At 48.2% G+C, this 20716-nt stretch overlaps 1 protein-coding gene across 1 annotated transcript in view; it reads right to left on the bottom strand.

Annotated features, from left to right (window-relative positions):
• Nucleotides 1–14673, bottom strand: part of LAMA5 (laminin subunit alpha 5) — a gene marked incomplete at its 3' end in the record, with an annotated part of 94922 nt that extends 80249 nt beyond the window's left edge. Inside the window, exons 1-2 of the mRNA XM_082007028.1 lie at nucleotides 14297–14673; nucleotides 8203–8355 (exon numbers count right to left, since the gene is read on the bottom strand). Coding sequence (XP_081863154.1) covers nucleotides 8203–8355; nucleotides 14297–14578 — 435 coding nt within the window. The 5' untranslated portion in view covers nucleotides 14579–14673. The remainder of the gene's footprint in view (nucleotides 1–8202; nucleotides 8356–14296) is intronic.
• Nucleotides 14674–20716: the final 6043 nt, after the last annotated feature.

Raw genomic sequence — 20716 nt, 5'->3', positions numbered from 1 at the left:
ACAAGCCAAAGTGCAGAAGATGCTAACCCACCTACTTGGATGCCAGCACACTCCACATTACAGCTATGAACCTCTCCAGTTCCACTGCGTACACTGACCTTCACAAAACATTCCCTCTAACATTTGTCTGAAGTAGGAAAACACAACTCTCCAGTCAACAGAGGCCTGACCTAGACAGTTCTGGTCTGTTTTAACTTGCCTAGTACAACCGCAAACAGGCTGGATGAAGCTGACCCCTGGAGCACGCATATTGGCACACATTCACGCCCAATTCAAGGCACGCTCTTGTTTACCAGCCCAGCCAAGCAGACACTTTCCAGGAGAACAGCAAGAAATTACAAGTCTTGCCTTCCAGCTATTCATTACAAGCTAAAGCCTCCCATAGGCCAGCTCACAGCTCACCTGACCTCTCCCCAGCTCATGCTCGCCCCAAGGCTTTCTCGTAATCTTTGAAGAATCCCAAGGAGTTGAGCAGGAACGGGCAGCCTGGTGGGGAGGGGGAGCTCCATGCCAAGAGACCTCACCATCAGCCTCCTCGTTTCTCATCATGCCAAAATTAAAAATAGGCAACAATATCTTGGGAGAAATTACAGTGCAAATCTTGCACACGCTTTTTGGAAACGGAGTAATTATCCTTTCATCAGTCACTACCTGGAGCTGTTGGGGGGGGGGGGGGGGGGAGGTGGAGCTGAGGCTTATTTTAACACCTGAATTCTCCAGAGCTGGTTCAGGTCTAGGCAGAACAAGCGAACAAGCGCAGCCTCTGGGAAGATTAAGCCGTCGAAGCACAAGGGTCATTTGTACAAGATGCAAAGGATGGGCAGAAACACCCTCTTTGGAGGCCACAAAAGGTGCCTGCCCAGAGCCTCCTGCTACCCTGGGAGCTTTCTCTTTCTCTGCGCTCACAGCCTGGAAGACGTGAGGCATTGCAGATCTTTTGGGGATCGTTACAAGTGAAATAGCATCTACTTGTCGCAGCCCTAGAAAACTGATTTTAAGCAGTACTGTTTCATGACAGAAGTAAACATAACATACAACTAAAATTCACATGTAATCTATGATTTACCTAAAGTGATATTCTGCACATCTTTTCCCTTACAGCAACCACTACCAGCACTAACAAAGAGGAAAGAAATCTCAGCCTCGGCTGTTGTGGATCCCAGAGAGGGGAACTTGGCATCCCACTGTTTGAAAGGGAGAGGATGGGTCTACTCTTGCTGCTGGAGGAGACAGATTGACAATCAGGCACTCCCTTCCCGCTCACCTGAGCGCCTCCCACACTGCCACTGGAGCCAGGAATCCAGTGGGAGCCGGCAGAAAGCACAGAGAGGTCGAGAAGGGCCAAGTGAAGGCAAGAAATCTCCCGGGGGGGTGGGAAGAAAGAAAGAAAGAAAAAAAAAAGAGCTGCTGGCCCGGGTCAGTGGAACTGCAACTTTGAAGAAAACAGAACAGCCTTCACAAGCTAAGTTATTTCAAACAGTAAAGGGGAAAATAAATTGGGAGAGAAGATCCATACACCTGGGCTCAGCGCCAGCTCCCAGCACTGCGCACTCTCTCACAGTCACACCTTTTCTGCTTTTCCCAGAGAAGCATTACAAATATGCACCCCACTTCCACTTGACAGTCATGTTCAAATACAGCAGCACTGAACACGCTCCACAGTTAAAGGAGAGCCACGGGCCATTTCAGATGAGGGAACTAGGATTCTGAAACCCGTAAATGAACAAAGAGATCTTCATCTACTTTTGGAGGACTTTACAGCAATTGCAGAGGACTCTACACAGGAGAAGAAACTGTAGCCTCAGCTGTTGAAAGAAAAAAGGATTTCTGCTCAGCCTGCTTAACATGCTTTATTTTTAGTACTGCTTTTGCTCCAAGCACCACAGAACAATTTGGAGAAAGAATGTCTTTGTTAAGAGATTTTACGCCCCAGCCCTTTACTTAAGGTGCAAAAGCTCACAACAAATGTCACTAAGCCCGCCTCCTTTCCCACAGTAGTGCCCCAGCACAGTGAAGACCAAATAGTCCTTACAGTAAGAGAAATTAAAAAAAAAAAGTAAAAACTACATTTAAAAAAAAATCTTAAATCTTCACCCATTCTTGCAATGCTCTGTGAAAAACACATGCCAGGCAGATAAGGCAGCCCGTGGCCCCAAGAGAAATGAAAGCTGTGCATTTCCCAGTGATATGCACTGGGGGAAAGGATACAGAAGACATCCCCAAGGGGAAGGAAAGGAAGAGTCCCATTTCAGGTCTCCCCTTGTGTATAGCAATAATGAACAAGATGCCTCGGAGGGAAATGTAGGCAGCAGCTACATCACTCAGAGGCAGGTAAAAGCTCTCACAGCAACTGAAACAAAGGTGCAAAAGGAGGAAGGTGAAAGATGGGAGGGGTGTTCAGCTGAAAATTCTTCTTGGGTTACCACCACCCATATCCCATCCCAGGCTCAGGAAAAGCAGCCACTAGGAGGACAGCCCTATTCAAGAATAACCCTGAGTTTTCTCTTGGGATTTCATGAGTTCTCATCAAGGAGGGTTTTTTTTTTTTAATTAAGCAAGCCAGGGAATAAACATCATATTCATCTGTGGGCTGAAGACTTTTGCTGGGGACATGGAGGTAAGCCTCAGCCCATCGGTTTGCAAGGCTTTCCTTCCAGCTGCCTTTCAAAGAGGGGTCCTGAAAAACTCCACCAGCAGCTTCTAATACTATTTTAATTAAATTAAAATAAATGAGAGGCTAGAAACTGAGGTGAAATATTTCAGAACACTGTGACACACAAGATACTATGCTCTGGCCCAGTGTTGCTCCTTTAGCATTAGGCAAGGTGGCATTTTCATCTACAGAACCCAGCTCAGATCTACCAAGGATGAGTAGGCATTTAATATTCATTAACAAGAAACAGTTTGCACAAAGAGGATTGACTTGTTCATGCAAGTCAGGCATTCAGCCACATACCCAGAACCTGCAAGCATCCTGCACGTCTAACTGTTGTGCAAAGCAGGTCCCGAGGGGCCACGTTTGCAGTGCAAGAGGGAAAGGAAGTAGGTTTATGACCTGGAAATCCACCATAGGAAAAACACCCATCTCCTTTTGAGAGAAGTTTTGCACTGGAAGAATAGCAGCCTGTTGGCCCAGGGCTGAAGTGTCTAGTGTGTTATTGTGCCAATGAACACCTTTACTTTGGAGCTGGAAGAGCCTGGCAAGCGTAAGCTAATTAGTTCAACAGAGATCAGGAAATATGGTAATTTTGGCAGATCCCATTGCAATTACTAGAAAACTCAAGAAGTACTTCTCAAGGCACCCAGTAAGCTACCAATCTACTCCCTTGCCTAGACACATCTTACAGTAAGTACAAAACACACCTTCAGACTGGTCCCGGAGCTCAGTTCACAATCCTTTTCATTTCCTTTCTATCTTTGTGAGTTACCAATGAATGCAACTTTTTTTTTTTTTTTTTTAACCTTAAAGGGAGCTGCATTTTAAGCAGTAACAGCCTGGAGCTCTCCAAAGGAGGAGGTTTCTCTTCCCTCCTCGGTTGCAGAGGTGAACGGATGCAGGTGTTTCTTGCCGGTGACCGGTGTGTAGGGGAGGCTGCGTGCCCTCTGTGCAGCACTGCCAAATCAAATACCTTTAGGGGTGTAAATCAAAACTCCCTGCAAAGCTTTAGTCTGAAATTCTGCTGTTCTCTAGTGTCACCGGGGCCAGAAGACTCTGGGGATGGGGGGGGAGGCGGGGGATGCTATCCAGCCACCTTCTCACTGCAGTAATTAACCTCAAGCAAGCACTGGCACGAAGCTCCTGCTCTTGCATGACTGCAAGCATTCCTCTCTACAGAGTTTATCATAAAGCACCAACTATCCATAAACATCTCCGGGAAGGGCTGGCCTGGGTTCACCTTCACACAAGGAAGATGTCAGGCCCTGGCAGGAAGCCAGTCATTCATGTTTCTTTAAGCCTCCTGATTTTTGTCAGCTCTGACTCAAATGACCTTCGGGGGGGGGGGGGGGAATCTTCCATCACACCCTTTCCTCCCCTCCACCCACTGTGGCACTTAATCACAGCAGGATCACAGAGGACAATTCCCATGGTGGCAGTGAGTCATGGTCTCCTGTCCCTCTGCTCCCTGCACAGCCCTGTTGCAACAGAGGCACTTTCCCATTTCCAGCTGGTCTGGAGGCTCCAGGCAGAAGAGAAAGAGCCTGGAGCTAAGTAGCAGTGGGGGAGCCTTAGGAGCCTCAACATGCGGCTTTGCCCTCCAAGCCAGGCAGAACAGGATTGCCAGCTTTGGGGACAAGTCCAGATTGTCCAGCAATGCCTCAACACATGACAGTGTCCTCCCAGAGCATGGCATGCTCCAATTCTTCCACCCTGCAAAGTTGAACTGTGTTTCATCATGACGTGGTGGTGGTGTATTTTGCAGCAAACCCATGCAGTGGCCCAGCCATTCATCCTAAACATACTAAACCTTTAAGCACAAGGACATAATCAAAAGCAAGTAAAAAAAAAAAAAAATTTCCCTCTTCACATATCCCTCCCCAGGAGCTCCTAAAAATCCATTTAACTTCCCTCCTTGAAGCTGTTGGCCATATTTCTGGCTTCCAGACCTGTGTCCAACACAGGGACCCTGAGCAACGTTTCCTCCCCTCCCAGCTTTTCCCCCCACCAATTCTGAAAAGAAAAACTATCCCTCCCCAAGGAGGCAGGAACAGACATGGCACCAGTGGGAGCAATTCAGACCTGACCCCCCTCAGCAGATAACCAATTTCTTCCCATGCTGTTGTGGGAGCTCTGATCTGCCTTTCCAATGAAGCCGTTAAGATTAGGCCACTGCTGGCACTAAGATGACATGATGTGAGTGTTTAATATACTCACACCAGCTGGGTGGCCGGCCTGAGCCGTTCTTTAGCTTATTTGCTGGCTGTGAAGGATGTTCCTCCCTCTCTCCTTCCCATTGGATTTTAACATCCCCATGAGGAGAGCAAGCTCCCACAGGCGGCAAAAGCAAAGACCAACAGGCTGCCTAATTAACTGCCTCTCTCCCAGTTGCCACAGCCTTGCCAAATGCTGGAGAAACCTGATTCCAGCTGGTAATGAAGCACTTATGGCTCGAGAGGGACAAAGACAGCAGTGAAGCACCACAGCAAAGGGGTGACACCATAACCTCCTGTGCTCGCACCAGAGCACCATGCCATCAGCACCCGTGCTCCAGGCACTCACCATCCCCCAAAGCAACAAAAGCTTTTAGTGGCTGCCAGTCCCTTAAATTAATTCTTAATTGGTCCAAGAGCTCCCTAGAGGATTACATGGAGCAAGGAGAGGCCTTGTTTGCCAGCCAAAAAAAGCCCTGCTCTCAGACATGCCTTTGAAAGTGTTACCTGCGCCGTTTCACAGGTATCCAAGGAATTTGCAAAGCCTGGCTGCCAGGTACACTGGCCTGATCCTGCACTTGCCCCACAGACCCGCTGGGACCCAAGAATTCCTCTTTTTGTCTTCCATCCTTTCAAACAGCCTCAACTTCAAAAAGAGGAAATTAGCAATTCTGTAACATTTCATCTTGTTTCTATTGCCCAACCTACCAAAACAAAGGAGGGAAAAGCAAAGAACTGACTCTCACCAGGAGCATAAACAGGTTATTATAGCAATTACATACAATAATGGCATGTATAAAGAAGAAGCCACCAAAAATGGGCTGAAGCTTTAGGTCTGTGCTCCTATTGAGACCAGCTGGGCAACCGCTTACTTCGCAAAGGCAGGAGAGAAGCAGAGGGATCGGTAATTCCAGCAAAGCTCTACACCAGTTGAGGCAACTCCAAAACCAGCACCACGCATAAAAGTTCTGCTACCGACCTTGCAGAAATAATGGTGCAGTCTCATCTGACAGGATACAAAAAATAGAGAGGCCTGGGGGAGGAGGGCTGGAGAGAGAAGGTAAACTTACACCCCCTCAGTTTTAGCGGTATTGCGGGCCCCCCAAATTATTCCAGGCTCTGGCTTCCAGCCGTGAAGCTCTGAAGGCTGCAAAGCCCCAGATGAGCCAAACGCAGCAGCTTGCAAGCACAAAGTACAGCTGGGTTAGCTCTGGCCTGAAGCCAGAAAAGTTGTCACAGAGGATGACAAAGAGGAGGAGAAGCTCTCAAGGAAAGTTGGTCTTTGAAAATCTCTTTCCAGAGGAGCGGTGAGCACAGAAAGCCGTGTTGCAGGCCGGCCCTTGGTCAGAGCAGGGAGTGCAAGCGATCCACCCACCCAGCACACCCCTGCCAGCTGGGAGGTTCAAGAGACGCAGCAGATGCCACCTACGTCGGCTAACGGGATCAGCACACTGTGTGCAGCCCGGGGAGGCTTTGCCCACACAGCTATTATGTGATGCATGCTGTGCCCTGGGCATTAAGGGATATTTTGCTGGTGTATAGATGTGTATAGGACAGCTTTAGATAGCTGGCGCTCACGGGAGAGAACAAATTTGTGGAGGGTGTTTGAGAGGCTCCAAGCGAGTGCTGCAAGCAGGGCAGGGAGTGGATCAGAGACAATCCTGCAGACCAAAGTTTGTCTTTGAGGCATCTAATAGAAGGGTATCGTCATCAATACATCCCAGGTATCTGTAAGTCTGGAGTCAGACACCTTACAAACAGCTGTGACCAACAAGCCTTTACTCCACCACAGGGTGAAAAAGCCATGTGCAAGGTCAGTGCAAAGCTTCAGTGCCCGACAAGGCTTGAAATCACTGCAATCAGTGCAAACTCCCAAATAAAGGGGCAGTGCACTCAGCCCCTGGAAGGCTGCCTGAGCCATCACAGCAGCCACGTTTCCTATGGGAGAGGCGAGCTGTCCACAGCTGCACAACTGCCCTGTCTCACAGTCTTCCAGCCAAGGAGGACCCAAACTTGGCCTTTTAGCGCTGCGTGGCTGGTAGCAGAGCTTGGGAAGTGCAGCAGAGGAGGTGAAAGGCCATCCCTCTACCTGCTCATGGGGGCACTTCAGCAGTTAACTGCTAAATTGTCATAACAAGAATACAGAGCAAATGCCCTGAATCCTGAAGTACCAGGACTAACAGCTGCTGGCAAGGAGCCAGGACTGCTGGCCAGGAGCCTGCCTGCCAGGAAGCATGTGCCCTCTGCAAGCAAACACTCCAGTTCAGCTTCATGTCAGACCCTCAGGCAGGGAGAGCTGTCTCCTGGGAGAAGCTCCATTCCCTCTCTCCCAGACCCATGTGCTGACGTGCAGCCATGCGCTGTGTCTATTTAAATATTGAAGGAAACAGCTTCAAAGCAAGTTTTTTACCCAAAGAACAGGTCTGTATGTGACACTCTGTCTCTTCATCCCTCTTCCCTACGGCTGCCTCTCCCCCAAACCATCTCCACGCAGGGTAGTCCCCATGAGAGGTTCCAGACACAGAGATGAGACTGTGCAGCACCATGGAGGAAGGGGTGTCTCACGCACCCCCTTCACCTGTCTGCCCCGGCTCGAGGACTGAGGAGTGCCCCCATCCACCAGCCCGAAAAATGGCCCCATACCAGAAAGCAGACCCACATCCCGCAGCCCTTCAGGTCTCTGGCTTTAACATCTTCCTTCCTCTGCAGCTTCAGCCAGGACATCTTTTCTGCTGCTTTCCTCTAAGCTGAGGAAAGTCTGAGAGAATAAATGGTTTTGCGGATGAATAGGAGCAGCAGAGGAGGTGCTGGGGGCTGGCAGCCATGCTATTACAATGTTAATTCCCTTTGACTAGCCAGCATTAGAGACCAAACACCCATTATCATTCTTTGTCTTTTATAGGAAGATCTTCAGCACAGACTCGCTGTTTTTTAAAGCATTTTAAATGCACCAGTTAAAAGTTTTACAGCACAACCTTAAATTCCTCAGGGCTGTATCTTCGTGTTCCGGGGTGAAGCCTTGCTAACCATCCCCCTTCAGAAGGCAGGTACTCTATTCAGGGGAATGGCACCTGCATAGTACAGTGGATTTTTGTGAGTGACACAAATTTTAGGGAGAACCTAAATACTAACAGAAAATAGCACAGACTACAGTTAATACTACAGACAGACAGGAGGTTTTCTCTTCTGCATTTTAACCACAGCCTCCTACCCTGTCATTAAATGAGCAGGTTTTGTCCCACCCTTCTAGGGCGGACCACTGAAGGATTTTAGAAGCAGAGGCAGGTCCTTGCCAGCACAGTCTACAACGTAACCTAGAAGGACTTGGGTTACCTGTCCAAGGTCCAAAGTGACGTTGACCTGGTTGAACTCCAGCCCCCGGGAGAGAGGGGGGCTCTGCCACCAGCGCTCTGTCCCATCGATGGCATTTGTTATGGGGTGGGCCTTGTTGCTGTTTGCGGAGGAGCAGATGTCACAGTACTGGCCCTGTTGGAAAGTACAAAAATAACATTTAACTGTAGACAGAAAAACATGGCACAAAGCAGACAGGTATCACAGCAATTCCGAAAATATAGTGTGTAAGCCTGCTAATGCAAATCAATATATAAACTTTTTGTTTGCACCAGTTTACAGCATGGATGGAAAAAGGAACAAGAAAAAGCTCAAAAACCCCACAAGAAGCCAGCATAGAATTTGGACTGCTCTAAGAAGCATCCCTTCTGTATTTCAGATATGCACTGAGCATTGGCAAAGGGACCCAGACACAAAGAACTGGTTGCCAGATGCAGAATAGTAGGCAGAGGGAGAAGCCGCACCACAAGGGAGAGCAGTAGCTCAAGCTCCAGGGCCACCAAGTCCTCTGCTGAAGCTGCCATTCACACCCTGGCTGACACCCAGAGATCCTGACCCAAACCATTCAGTCATTCTTATGGACCCAGACTGGCAGTTTTTCTGCCCAACTCCCTGCAATCTGTTTCTTGTCGACCTATTCATTTCACAAGTATAGTTCTTTCAGCTACGTTTTCAAGCTTAATAGTCTAGCATCCAAGCTCCTTCTGCTGGCGATGCTGCAATGCAAGGCCAGAAGGGGACAGTCCCTGCTGTCAGCTGGCCAGGGACCTAGCTGCAATCATTTTTCTGCCTTGCTTTTGTGGCGCGGGTGGCTTTGTCAGCTCCACGGACACGCTGCCAGAGAAAACAGCTCTGCAACTTTAACAGCATCTCCTGAGCAGGATCAGACAAAGACCTGAGCTGTTAGGGGCAATTCTTTCTTTCCCATTTAAAGCACAAATGAATCTGACCCACTCTTAAGGAAACCTGCAAATAGCCCTGAAAATTGGCAAGTTATTTGTTTTGTGGAGCCACTTTTCTGTCACTTGAATTGCTGCTACAAACACCCTAGAAGGGAACTCTGTTACAGGCAGTTTTCCTTTTAAAGGCGCAGTTATCCGCAGGCAAGCGAGCTGTCCTTGCCTGTCCAGCTGCAGCCGGCTTTAATATTATACCAGGTACATGATCTCAAGACAGGCAATCTCCTTTCTGCTTACACCATCTGTACCCCTACAAGGGCTGAGGCAAGACAGAGCCACTGCAGAGTGTGTGATTTTCCAGATGCCCCAAACTCTGGGGGAATCTCAGTGAAAAGGAAACTGAGATTTCACAGCATTCTTCCCCACAGCCATGTGCTATGTTATTTGCATGCAATTATGCAATGCAAATTGTCCCGAACAAGAACACCTTTTAATTAAGTCCTCTAGATGTATGAAAATAGCAGATGTGTGAGCACAAGGCCAAAGAAAAGGGCAGCTGAAACCATCCAAGTAACCCTGATGCCCATTCAGGGAGCTCCTGCTGTAGAAAGAGGTCAGGATAAGGCTGCTTTGAACGTGCACTGAGCCAGAGAGAGCAGACCAGATAAAACTGACCCAACTCTTCAGCTCAAACCTTTACCAGGAACCGGTGCAACAGGTTGTGTGGAAATTTCTGCTGTACAATACACAACGATGAGGTGGGGGAAGAAGTGAGGCAAGGTTACAAAATAGGGACAAATAACAAAAAAAATAAAGTGTTTTCATATTTAAATTCTTGCCACAGATGTGAAAATCATCTTGAACCCAAAGTTCACACTGATGGGCCACAGTCAATTCATGTTTAGTAAGAGGGGACTAAAAATCGGGATCAGCTGCTCCACATTTGTAATGCTGCCGTGATCCCTGTTATCACCACTGCTGTGCAACCTGTGTGCATTACCTGCCAATGGGCTGGTAACATGTCAACAGCTGAACTAAGTTTGCTATTAGAAGTGTCATTAGTCCCTCTGATACACCAGCTGTTCATTAGTTGTTTCATTAGAGCCAGACCTAAACCTGATGAGAGTAACTTCCAGCTTTTCCTCTTTTAGAGCAACTTGGGATCCTGCACAGTGCGCCAGGTCTCTACAGAGAAGTTCTGACATCAGCAGGGAATTAATTAAAATGCAACTGTGAGCCACAGGCTTAGCAGAGACAGCAGGTTGCCAGAGCAGGAGCGGTGTGGACGTCACCAAAGTATGCCAAAGAAAGAACTTCAGCAATGCAAGAAGTTGCAAGGCACCTTAGAGAACATAAAACTGCCACTATCAGAGCGAGCTGCAAAGGGAGAGGGAGATAAGGAGGAGGTTTGAATGGAGGGCAGCTTCCAGAGACCTGCAAGGCTTGATCTCGTTCCTGCTCACATCAATGGGAACCTTGACGTTTCCCCTTGAGTATAAAGACTAGCCTGGCACCCTGCTGGCACGGCTTGCCTCAGGGAAAGCAGATGGCTTTATCCCAGCTTATCTGGCCCTGCCATGACCCAACCTCAGCTCTCCTCACTAATTTATCCAAAAACCACAGGGAGCGTGACCCAGCCTGGGCCGCGGGGGATGAGGTAAGGCGGCCAGGAAATGGGGGGCAAAAAGTAGTATTTCAGACAAGGAAAGTGCATGCTTTCGAGCTGTTACCGGGGCTGCCCTTACAGATCAAGTAACTGCTCACGCAGAGTTAAGCAGGTGCTCTCTCACCAGTGTCCTTTCTGGAGGCAACACTTGTTCTAAAAACTACATGCCTTCAGCAGCAGTTAAACCACTGAAGTCCAATGCTATCATACATGTAAACATAGAAGAGACACATACAGAGAGGTACAACACCAACTGTCACCCAAACTGCAGAGAGCCCTGGGCTGAGCCAGCCCCCCGCACAAGAGACACACTGTGGGATGAAGAAGCACCAGGCCAGACAGTCACTGACAACTGCAGGATGTCAAAAAAGAATGACACTAAATTCAGAGACATTCAGGTATGAAACAGCTTCAGACCTCATCTGTTACCAACACCTGGAAGAGCAAGAGGACAAGACCTCTGGTAAGCACCAACACTGCTTCTAAGGTCTGTAATTGCTTCAATTAATGCTGGTAACTTCCCTTATTGTTATACACCTAATCTCCTGAAATAATCATCCACAACCCTGCCTCACTCTGAGAACAGTGTACAATCCCTGCCAGCTTCGGTAGGTCTCCGGAACAGCCCCCAGGCAGCTGGCTATGCCTTTGCAGAGTTGTCTCTGTCTTGAAAGACAGATACCTATGACCATCTCCAGTAAAGCTGGATCAGAAAAAAACAACACCTGTAATCCCTCTTTTGCCTCATCTTCAAGACATTATCATTAAGGTAGGATTGCCCATGCTAATTAGCAAGTGGGACAAGGGAAGCAAACCTCCATGGTGAGTCCCTTTCAGCACACCCCAACATCACGGTGCATCACATCCTTGCAGACTGAAAAGCCCCCCACAGTTAGAAATGCTGTCTTCTGCCAAAGAGCCCTGAATAAAGCAAAGGAAACTCCTTGAAAAGGTTTAGAGCCTTCCCACAAGCTGTGCCAGAAACACTGCAAGTGTCTTTAGGGCAGCATTATTTGAGAAAGCTTAACAATTATTGACATTTTAAGACTATCACATTTTAAAGCCAATGAACTCCCTTTCCTGAAAGTCTTCTACAATGTCGAACACAAACAAGCAGAAAACAGAGAATTGACTGGACTCACTGATGATTGTATTAATGTTTACAGTAGGTTTTTAGTCAAGCAAACGTCCCTTCACCATCACAGCTCATGGAAATCTCTTGGAGGGTGCAAATACTCATTCTTCCCGAATTCCTGACCAAACACCCCTTCACTGCCACCGCCGCACCATGCACGAGCACCGCTGAGCAGGTGCACAGGGAAAGGACTCTGTCGGGGGCACACGTGGGCAGCGAGGACATGCATGTGGAGTTCATTATTGTCGTTTCAGTCTGCTCAAATTGAACACTTCCCTCCCACATCCCTCATTGCTTTAGTCACCGGGTGGTGCCAAAACCCCTAAAGGGGATGAATTGGGAATGCTGACCTCTGCTCTGATGCCTCCTGTTTCCTCCCCTCCCTTTTAGGTGCTGCCTGTGGTCAGGGAAAGGAGCCACTACAAAAGGATTTTTCTAAAGCTTTCAGACTGACCAAAGACCACTGCCCTGGGAAGTGGTGCTCAGATCAAAGTGACGCTGTGCCAGAGCCACACAGGGGATGGGAGGTGGTCGCTCTAGAAATCCGTGGCTGAGGAGACCTGTCCGGCAGCAGGGGGAAGCCAGGAGGATGCGCACACCCTGCGGTGCCAGGAAAGGGCTGCACTTGAAGGATGAGTTATAACTCTTGCCAAGCTGGTACAGCCCCAAGGGTTTATTTTAGTCACCAGCATCCTTAGTACAGTGTGTCATGGTCAGTGAGCAGCATGGCCAGAGCACAGGTGGACAGATGTGGCGTGATAAATGCACACCCACATTTGCCAGCTTTTCTAAGCAGTCTCATCCTCCAGTTTTGCTTGGCAGATCACTTCATGGTTGTGTGCAAGTGCACACAGCAGCAGTTACTTCTTTACCTTTCCTTAATACCTTTGCCTCACCATAGGCACATCTAGGTCCCTATAGTCTCCTGCTACTAGTACTTAAAAGCAAAGCTTCTTCAAGTTACATTATTTTACAGTACAGCAAAGTGAAATAGATCACTTTAAAAGGCAGCAAAACTCAGAGCAGGATAGGTCATCTTTTTGCCATCCAGTAACATCTTCAACAATTTCTAACAATTTCTACTACAAACAGGGCAAAATTCCATGTCAAAACCACACAATAGCCAAAAATTCCTAGTACAGCACTGGCTTGAGAGAATGTGGCCAGAATGAGAAAAATGCTTCAGAGATCATCTTCTAACAAAGCCACCCCTACCAAAAGGGCCAAGAAAGGTTCGATCCAAGAACTGATAGCTTTCCCTTGCTCTTCCTCACTGTTACACACAACACGGACAACCCTGTGGCCCCACTGCAACAGGTGAACTGGCACTGTGAACTTCATGAGCAACAAGCAGAAAACGCTGGCGGGCTCTGTGGCAGGCTTCAGGCTGCCAAGCATTTCAAATCCGAGCTGCTCTTCCCAGCTCGGGCTGCCCTGAGGGGGGCAGTGGGTCTGGAGTTCCTGCAACTACAGCTAGTGTTTTACAACTCCGTTTACAACCGTTCTTTTCTCTTTTCAGGAGAACTATAGCTGTTAAAATGCACAGCAGCTTTTACCATCTACGTCCCTGGCTGCAAGCTCCCTCTGCTCCGCTTAAAATGGGAGCCCTGCGACAAGTCACCCGGTATTCGCTTGTGAAACTCACCCTCTTAACTTTCTCCTCTGCTCATCCAAGTGCCCCACTGAACACGCAGGGAACGGCACAGTTAAGACCCATAAAGGCAAATATTACCACGTTTATCATAACGATAGCCTGACTGGCAGAGGAATTTAGGAGCTGGTTTGCCCAGGATTTTGTAAACATAAAGAACGGACAACTTTAAAAATAATGCCATGGGAACTCAGCAAGCCGCATTTCACGTGTGCAACCGCTGGCAGGGTTGGGAGAGCAAGAGCACATGGTTCTCATCGCTGCTCCGCGGGGCTTCAGATGGGCTCCAGACTCCAGTGCCCAGGCCTGGGCAGGGGAGGATGCTCTGGGGACCAACCCTGCCTGCCCTTTGTCCCCTCCCAGAGCACCCCACCGCTAACCCCCCAGCCACTTGACGAACACCAGCGCTGCACAAGGTCCGGCTGTGGTGGCCGGGCAAGCGGAGATGCGTGGGAAAACACCAGTAGTAGCGGGGGCCGTGGGGCCCCGCACGCCGCTTGCTCAACCGTCTCCCAGCTGCCCCGCTCTTTGCTGCGGCCTCTGCCCTTCCCGACCCTCCCAGACCCCGGCGAGACGCAGCTCTGCCGCCTCTCGCACCGACGGCTGAAAAAGAGGGATGGGACGAGGGAGCGGTGGCCGAGAGAGCACAAAGAGGGGGCTCGGCCCTTTCTGCACACCCCCAGCCAGCTGCCCGGGTGCGGGTGAGCCGCCCGCGCCGGCCGTACCTGGATGGTCTGGTTGGGGTCCCCCCCGGCCACTGGCCCCCCCACCAGCTTGCAGTAGAGGTCCTCCACGGCGCGGCGGCTGCCGGCGCCCGCCGGCTCCTCGCCGCAGGTGGCCGTGGCGGAGATGCGGGTGCCCTCGGCCAGGTTGAAGTAGGGCGGGTGGAGGCTGTGCCCGTTCACATCGCTGGGGAAGGAGGCGGGCGGGCGGGCGGCGGCAGGCAGCGCCAGCAGCAGCAGCAGCAGCCGCAGCCGCGCACCGCCCCACTCCGCCGCCCTCGCCATCTTCACCGAGGCTGCCCGAGCGGCGGGGGCGGGCAGCAGCCTCCCCCGTCCCGCCGCCTCGGCACTGCGCGCCGCGCCGCCGCGGCCGCGCTACTTCTGCCCCAGCGGCGGGGAGGGGCCGCCCGCCCCGTGCGCGGCCCCGTGCGCGGCCCCGCCGCCCTTAACCCTTTCGGTCGGCCCCGCCACCAGGAGCCTCCGCTCCCCCCCTGCACCCCTCAACCTGCCTTGCCTGGGGGACCCCCCCCCCCGGCCTTGCGGGAGGAGAGGCCAAATGGGGTGAAGTGCACCCCCGGGGGGGGGCCGGGGGCAGGACCCCGAGGGAAACAACGCGCCTATTGTATCTGCGGGGCCGCGCTGTGTTTTAGTACGTTAAACCCCATTAACCGATAGATCGGTTTATCTCCAGGAAAAACTCTATTACTAATTAACAAAACAGTAACAGGCTCCACAAAATGCCGTGTACTCTCCTCAGGGTATGCTGTTGGTCCTCTTTAAATGTGGATGGTGAAAATTCGCTTCCACTTCCCCTTGCTGGCTTTCAGGGAACGGCTTCGCTTTCTCACCGGAGGGGGAAAGCAGCAGCTCAGCAATGACCCAGCCTTCTCCCCATCTTTCCGTAGTGAGCCTTGCAAGGACACACACTGTCAGGTTTTTCCCTACTACTGGGGACAAGACACTTTACGGAGAAGCAGCTGAACATATGACAAGAAGGTATACATACCAATACATAAACTAACTCATTAGAACAGTACTTTGATTTTCTAGCACAGACAGACTTTTTAAAATCCAAGAATTGAATGATACATGCTAAATGTTGTGCCTGAACGGGCAAATACCATTTCTTTAAACTCAGAAGATACAGAGTAGACCAACAGAGACTCCATACGGTTGGATTGCTACGTTATTTGAACCCCACAGGAAGCAAAACAAGCTCTTAAGCGTGTCCAGGTCTTCACAGGCTGCTACTGGGCATTTGCTCGTTGCCTCACATCATCCTCTTTGTTTCTCTTTTGTGCACAGCCTAGCAGGAATCAGCCCTCTTGGAAAGTTACTGTCTTAAATATGAAAAACTTTAAAAAAAAAAAAAGCATTTTGATGTGTGTAGTTCAAATACATAGCTCCACAGACTACATTCACATGGCATGTACGTGGCAGGCTATGCAGCTAGACTCATTTCAGCGCTTTCAAGGGCCTTTGAAAGATTCCTCTTGCTGTATCTAAAGCCCTGTATGTGGCCTATCATATAGCAATATATTGTGAGATTACCGTAGGGTGAGAGCGGAGCCCTGGTTGCGCAGTGCCCTGTGCTGCAGTCGGACACTCGCAGCCCTCTGGCCAGGTGCTGCTTGGGGAAGCTGGTCGGTCCCAACATCAGGGAGTGGAGGACTGCAGACCCACATGCCATCACGAACCAGGGAGCCATCCAGTGCCAGCTGCTTCTCTCCTAGCGCTGCGCAGTGCAAGATGGCATTAGCGTGACATCAGGACTTGTGAAGGCAGGGTGGTGAGAGGTGCCTGGTTCCACATGGCAAGGAAGCACTGAAGCACAGCCACCAAGCCCATTCAGCTAGAAACACTTCCTAAAGGGCTTTCAGACATCTTTTAACCCCTTCCTGCTTGTCCATCTCTGTGAAGATCTTTCCCCTGGTTTCCCCACTTAATGCAAGATCTCATCACTCAGCTTATGAATGTATCCTTTAAAAGCTAAATAGAACCTTTTAAAACAAATCCTTATAAAGAGAACAGGCAGTCTTTGCCCTTCAAAGTGTGCTTGAAAATGGGTAGCTTGCTCCGGGGAAGAAAGTGGAGCAGCCACCTTTGAAAATACTTGTGCTCTGCAGTAATCGTTAACTAACATGTTTATGTATGGAAAACCAATACACCACAGGACAGGAATTAAAACTTCCTTAAACTTTATCAAATGCCATATTTAATTAGCTACTTAGAACTCATGGCACCTGTGAATACGTAAAAAGGAGTTAACAAGGAAAGCAGGGCACAGATTAGGAAAATAGCTTTCTCCCACCCCCACAAGAGACTCACAAGGCAAAACACCAGTCTAATATCCGTAATCCCTCTAGTGGTAACGTTGCAGCACGTAATTAGTCACCCCTCCAAAATGCAATTAAGGAAAGCGAACAATCCATCCAGAGTGAAATCATGGTGAGCACGTGGGTTTTGTGGCATGGACTCAGGAGCACCAAGCAGAAAAAATGACCCTTCTGCAGTCTGAACTGGCCTCTAGTCAACCACAGAGCTATTTTGCAAAGACAGTTTGAAGACTGAAACATACTTAGGCTACCTATACTGAGGGGAACTGAAGTTTTCCAAGAAAGGATGGAAATCGTTTAAAGAAAGAAGATTCTGAAAGTTATTTTCCAGCACAGAAAGAAAGGGGCAGAGGGTTTATAACATAGTTAAACATCCAATTCAGAGGTTAACCAAAAAGGTGAGATTAAGAACCTGATCTCCTATCCTGATGCCATCTCTGGTCAGCCACACTCAGGAAAACAAGACATATTTCCTAAACTGGACTGGATGCAGGTCCCATCTAGTCCAACATCTCATCTGAGGGTCACCAGCAGCAAACATTTCAGGTGAAAACCCCAATGGGTGGGTAAAGAATACTCTGCTCCCAAAAAAAGGTGTCCCCTGACCTATAACAGCTAGAACTTAACTTGAATACCGAAGCCTTTCTTCCATTTAAGAAGCCTTTCTAAGCATTAACTTCAACAGCCCTGGACATTTACCATTCATGTTATCTGCTCTCATCCCTCTTTGAATTTTACTATTTTCTTGAGCCTAGCAATGGTGCTGCTTGGCTCAGCTTCAACAAAGCTACTGGTCATAGTGACACACTCTCAAATAAGAGGTGTTGAAGCAGAAGAGACTTTTCCGTTTAAAACCAATCCGCTACTGGTGAATGCAGAAAGAACCAAAAAAAAAAAATCCAGCCTACAGCAATCCTACTCCAATCTTCTCTGAACCTACATGTAGCAACACGACTTCAGCCATGCTGCTATGCATCTGCAACTGCTAAAGGTATCTGAGTTCCACTGACGTTTTTACTTTTGCCTCCCTAAAAACTTCAGGACCATGAGGAGCTTGCCAGAAGCTGCCATCAGAAACCGCAAGCTCTTTCTTCAAGCAAGCCGTAGAGTGGCAGCAGGGTTTTGGGAGTTTGGAGGGACAGGAAGAGCTTAAAAGAGATCCAAGAACAAATTCAAAGCTTGGGCTCCTGACAGGTTACCTTGATGAGGGAACCCAGTTCCTAAATCTGAACAAAGACTCAGCAAATTACAAGCAAGAGTTTTCCTTACTACACAGACCCTTTTAACCTACCGCAGAAGAGCAGGGAAGCATCCCACAGACAGAAGCAAGGCCTGTTGAGTAATTCAGTGGAAATGCAGACACATTCTGCTTGCTGTGAATAAATTCTCTGGTTTTGTATTGTCTGTTACGTAGACAACTGAAAGAAGTGCTCCTCACTCTGGAAAAACACAACATATGCCCAATGGAAAAAGAACCGTTGCCTTCACTTGCAGCATTTCCTAGCAAGGTATCACCACAAGTCAGAGCCGTCAGTAAAAGCAGTGCCTGAGGCAAAAGAAGTGAGCGAGCATATGGTTCTTGTACCGTATATTGTATAGGGTCAGGAACATGTTATCTTACAGAAGATTTAATTACTTTTCTACTACCCTGCTGCAAGCAGTGTGAAGGAACGTATTTCCTGAGCTTTGCTCTGTCGTAAGCTAAGAACATTATACCAAGATCACCATTTTCATAAGCACATCGTGACTTGACACAAGCATGTCAAGAATAGCTACTAGAAGCTAAGAACTAATTCCACATGAGCTGGAATTGAACCAACACAAGCCAGAAGAGCAATTAATACCCATCAAGCACATCTCCAGCTTTATAATTTTACAAGCTTCACAGGTTGTACCTGAGAAGACTGCAAAACAAAATAAAAAAGACATAAGGAGGTTTCAAGCGAGGCTTGCATTGAGTTTTCTGAGTTCACAGAAGCATGGAAAGGAGTTCCCCTCCTGTTCACACAACCTCCCCGTACACATGCACATACAGACAGTTCTGCAAACAGCCCACAGAGACCCAAAGTACATTTTGCATTTGTTCTTCAAACTGACAGCTTAATTACAGCTTTTTAAACCCTTCTGCATAGGGGAAACTAGGGCACAGTTTGAATCTACAGTGGGAAACGACTGAAGAGTTCTGTTGAAGGCATGAGGAATTTGACCAGGATTTGCCTCACATTCTCAGACTGGTTCTTATGAATGCATAAAGCCAAAGGCCAGAAGGGATGATCTGACTCATCACACTACCTCATCTGCTATCTACTACAGGCCATAAACTTCTGCCCCACAGTGATATACCTAGCACAGCTCTGCTTTTATTAAAATATTCCTGATACTGGTTTTGCAATGTTAACAGAAATAGTTGAAACTGGACAAACCAGACCTGACTGATAAGGTGACACAACTGGAAACAGCTCTAAGACAGACAGCATCCTTTATATCTTTTCAGAATTGAATTACATTACATGAAAATGCAAACCCCTAAAACTGACAAGTGCCAAATGACCATTAGCAAGAGCTAAATTAGGAGACATCTGGAATTAACAGTTATTTTTCCCCCCCCTCTGTAAAATTACTTTAATGTGTCTTATCTTTGTTTCCTTTACAGTGTTCCTGCTTTAACATTTATTCAAATTTCAGAAACTGTTTTGATACACAGATGGTCAATTTGCCATGCCCAGGCAGCACCATTTAGTTAAAAACAAAAGGAGGCATGCATCTGTGTTTTGTCTGCTGTGGACATTTTCACAAAGAGATCAAGAAGTTTTATAATGCAGCAGGACATGTTACTCTACACCAGAGAATTTAAGGTCAGCTTGTACCTTCCCTGTAATCAAATGGTTCCAAAACCCTCCCAAAGCCAGAACAGGTGTTTCATTCATACTGTCTGTCTACCTGGCAAGGACCCAAATATTTTCTTTTAAAGCCTAAACTTCGTATTATTCTGAGGTGCATTGAAAACATACATATGTGCTGTCTCCTAGACATGCTTCAGGCTTGGTCATCATTAGCTAGGTGCTTTTCTTTGCACAAACCAAACAGGAACATAGCTGCTTTTATGTTAGTAACAAAATCATGCTTTAAATTTATGCCACAGAGCTCTCCCTTCATACAGAAGGGTCTTGCAGATTTAAGGAGTGGATATGTCAAGAGAGATCAGTTCATCCACCAGAAAAGTGCAGCTACTTCTAGGGAGATGCATGGTAGCTGTTCAGCACTGAGGGAGAACGAAGACTGCTGTGTCAAGTTGAAGGCACAGAAGGAAGCCAGGGGATGAGCGCATGTGCTTAGGTTGAAAACTGGTGCAATGATGGGAGTTAATGCACCCACTCAAGTGTGAAAGAGCAGTGGGAGCAAGCTAGAGACATATAGAACGAACATGCTTTTACTTCTTGTCTGAAAGGTGGGACATGTCCAGCATTGCAAATGGGAGACTGACTCAAGCCTGACTCAGAGAATAGGATTTTTCCTACTATGTCATAACTTTGTTGAATACCGGGAAGTTCATTCTCCCACAGATTACTTCACCCAAGTTTGTTTCTGTACCCTGTGGCTATGTGCACAAATATTCTTCAGGCATGGGGTCATGACAGACCCTTGCTGGCTTCCACAAACATCGTATCCAATTTTTAAAAATCTAGGTGGAAATTATCAGTGGCAAAGAACTTCAGGGATTTCAGAAAAAACAGTTAGCACTTTTAATGCAAATACACATATTTCTTTGAAGGAGGGGAAGGAATGATTCACGCCAATGAGGATTGCTTGGGTTAAATCATCCACTGTGTTTCTATTCAAGGGGTTTCTTTTCTCCTTGCCATTCTTGAGCTGGTGCTAGTGTCACAAATAACTCTGAAAACAATAGGTCCTGGAGAAAGTTAGTAGCTAAGATGGCAAAAGGAAGATCTCATCCAGGTCAGACAGGCAGGACACCAGCTGACCGTTGCACAGTTTGCCTCTGCCTGCCCTGCCCTTGTGACTGCGTTTTCATTAACTGCGCATCTGTTCAGCTGAAAAGCTACGGGTTTGCTTAGATCAGAGAAAT

Source organism: Phaethon aethereus, assembly GCF_964289735.1.
Source record: "Phaethon aethereus genome assembly, chromosome: 16".
NCBI lineage: Eukaryota > Metazoa > Chordata > Aves > Phaethontiformes > Phaethontidae > Phaethon > Phaethon aethereus.
Note: the sequence above shows the minus strand (reverse complement) of the source record. Positions and strands in the feature narration are given on the sequence as shown.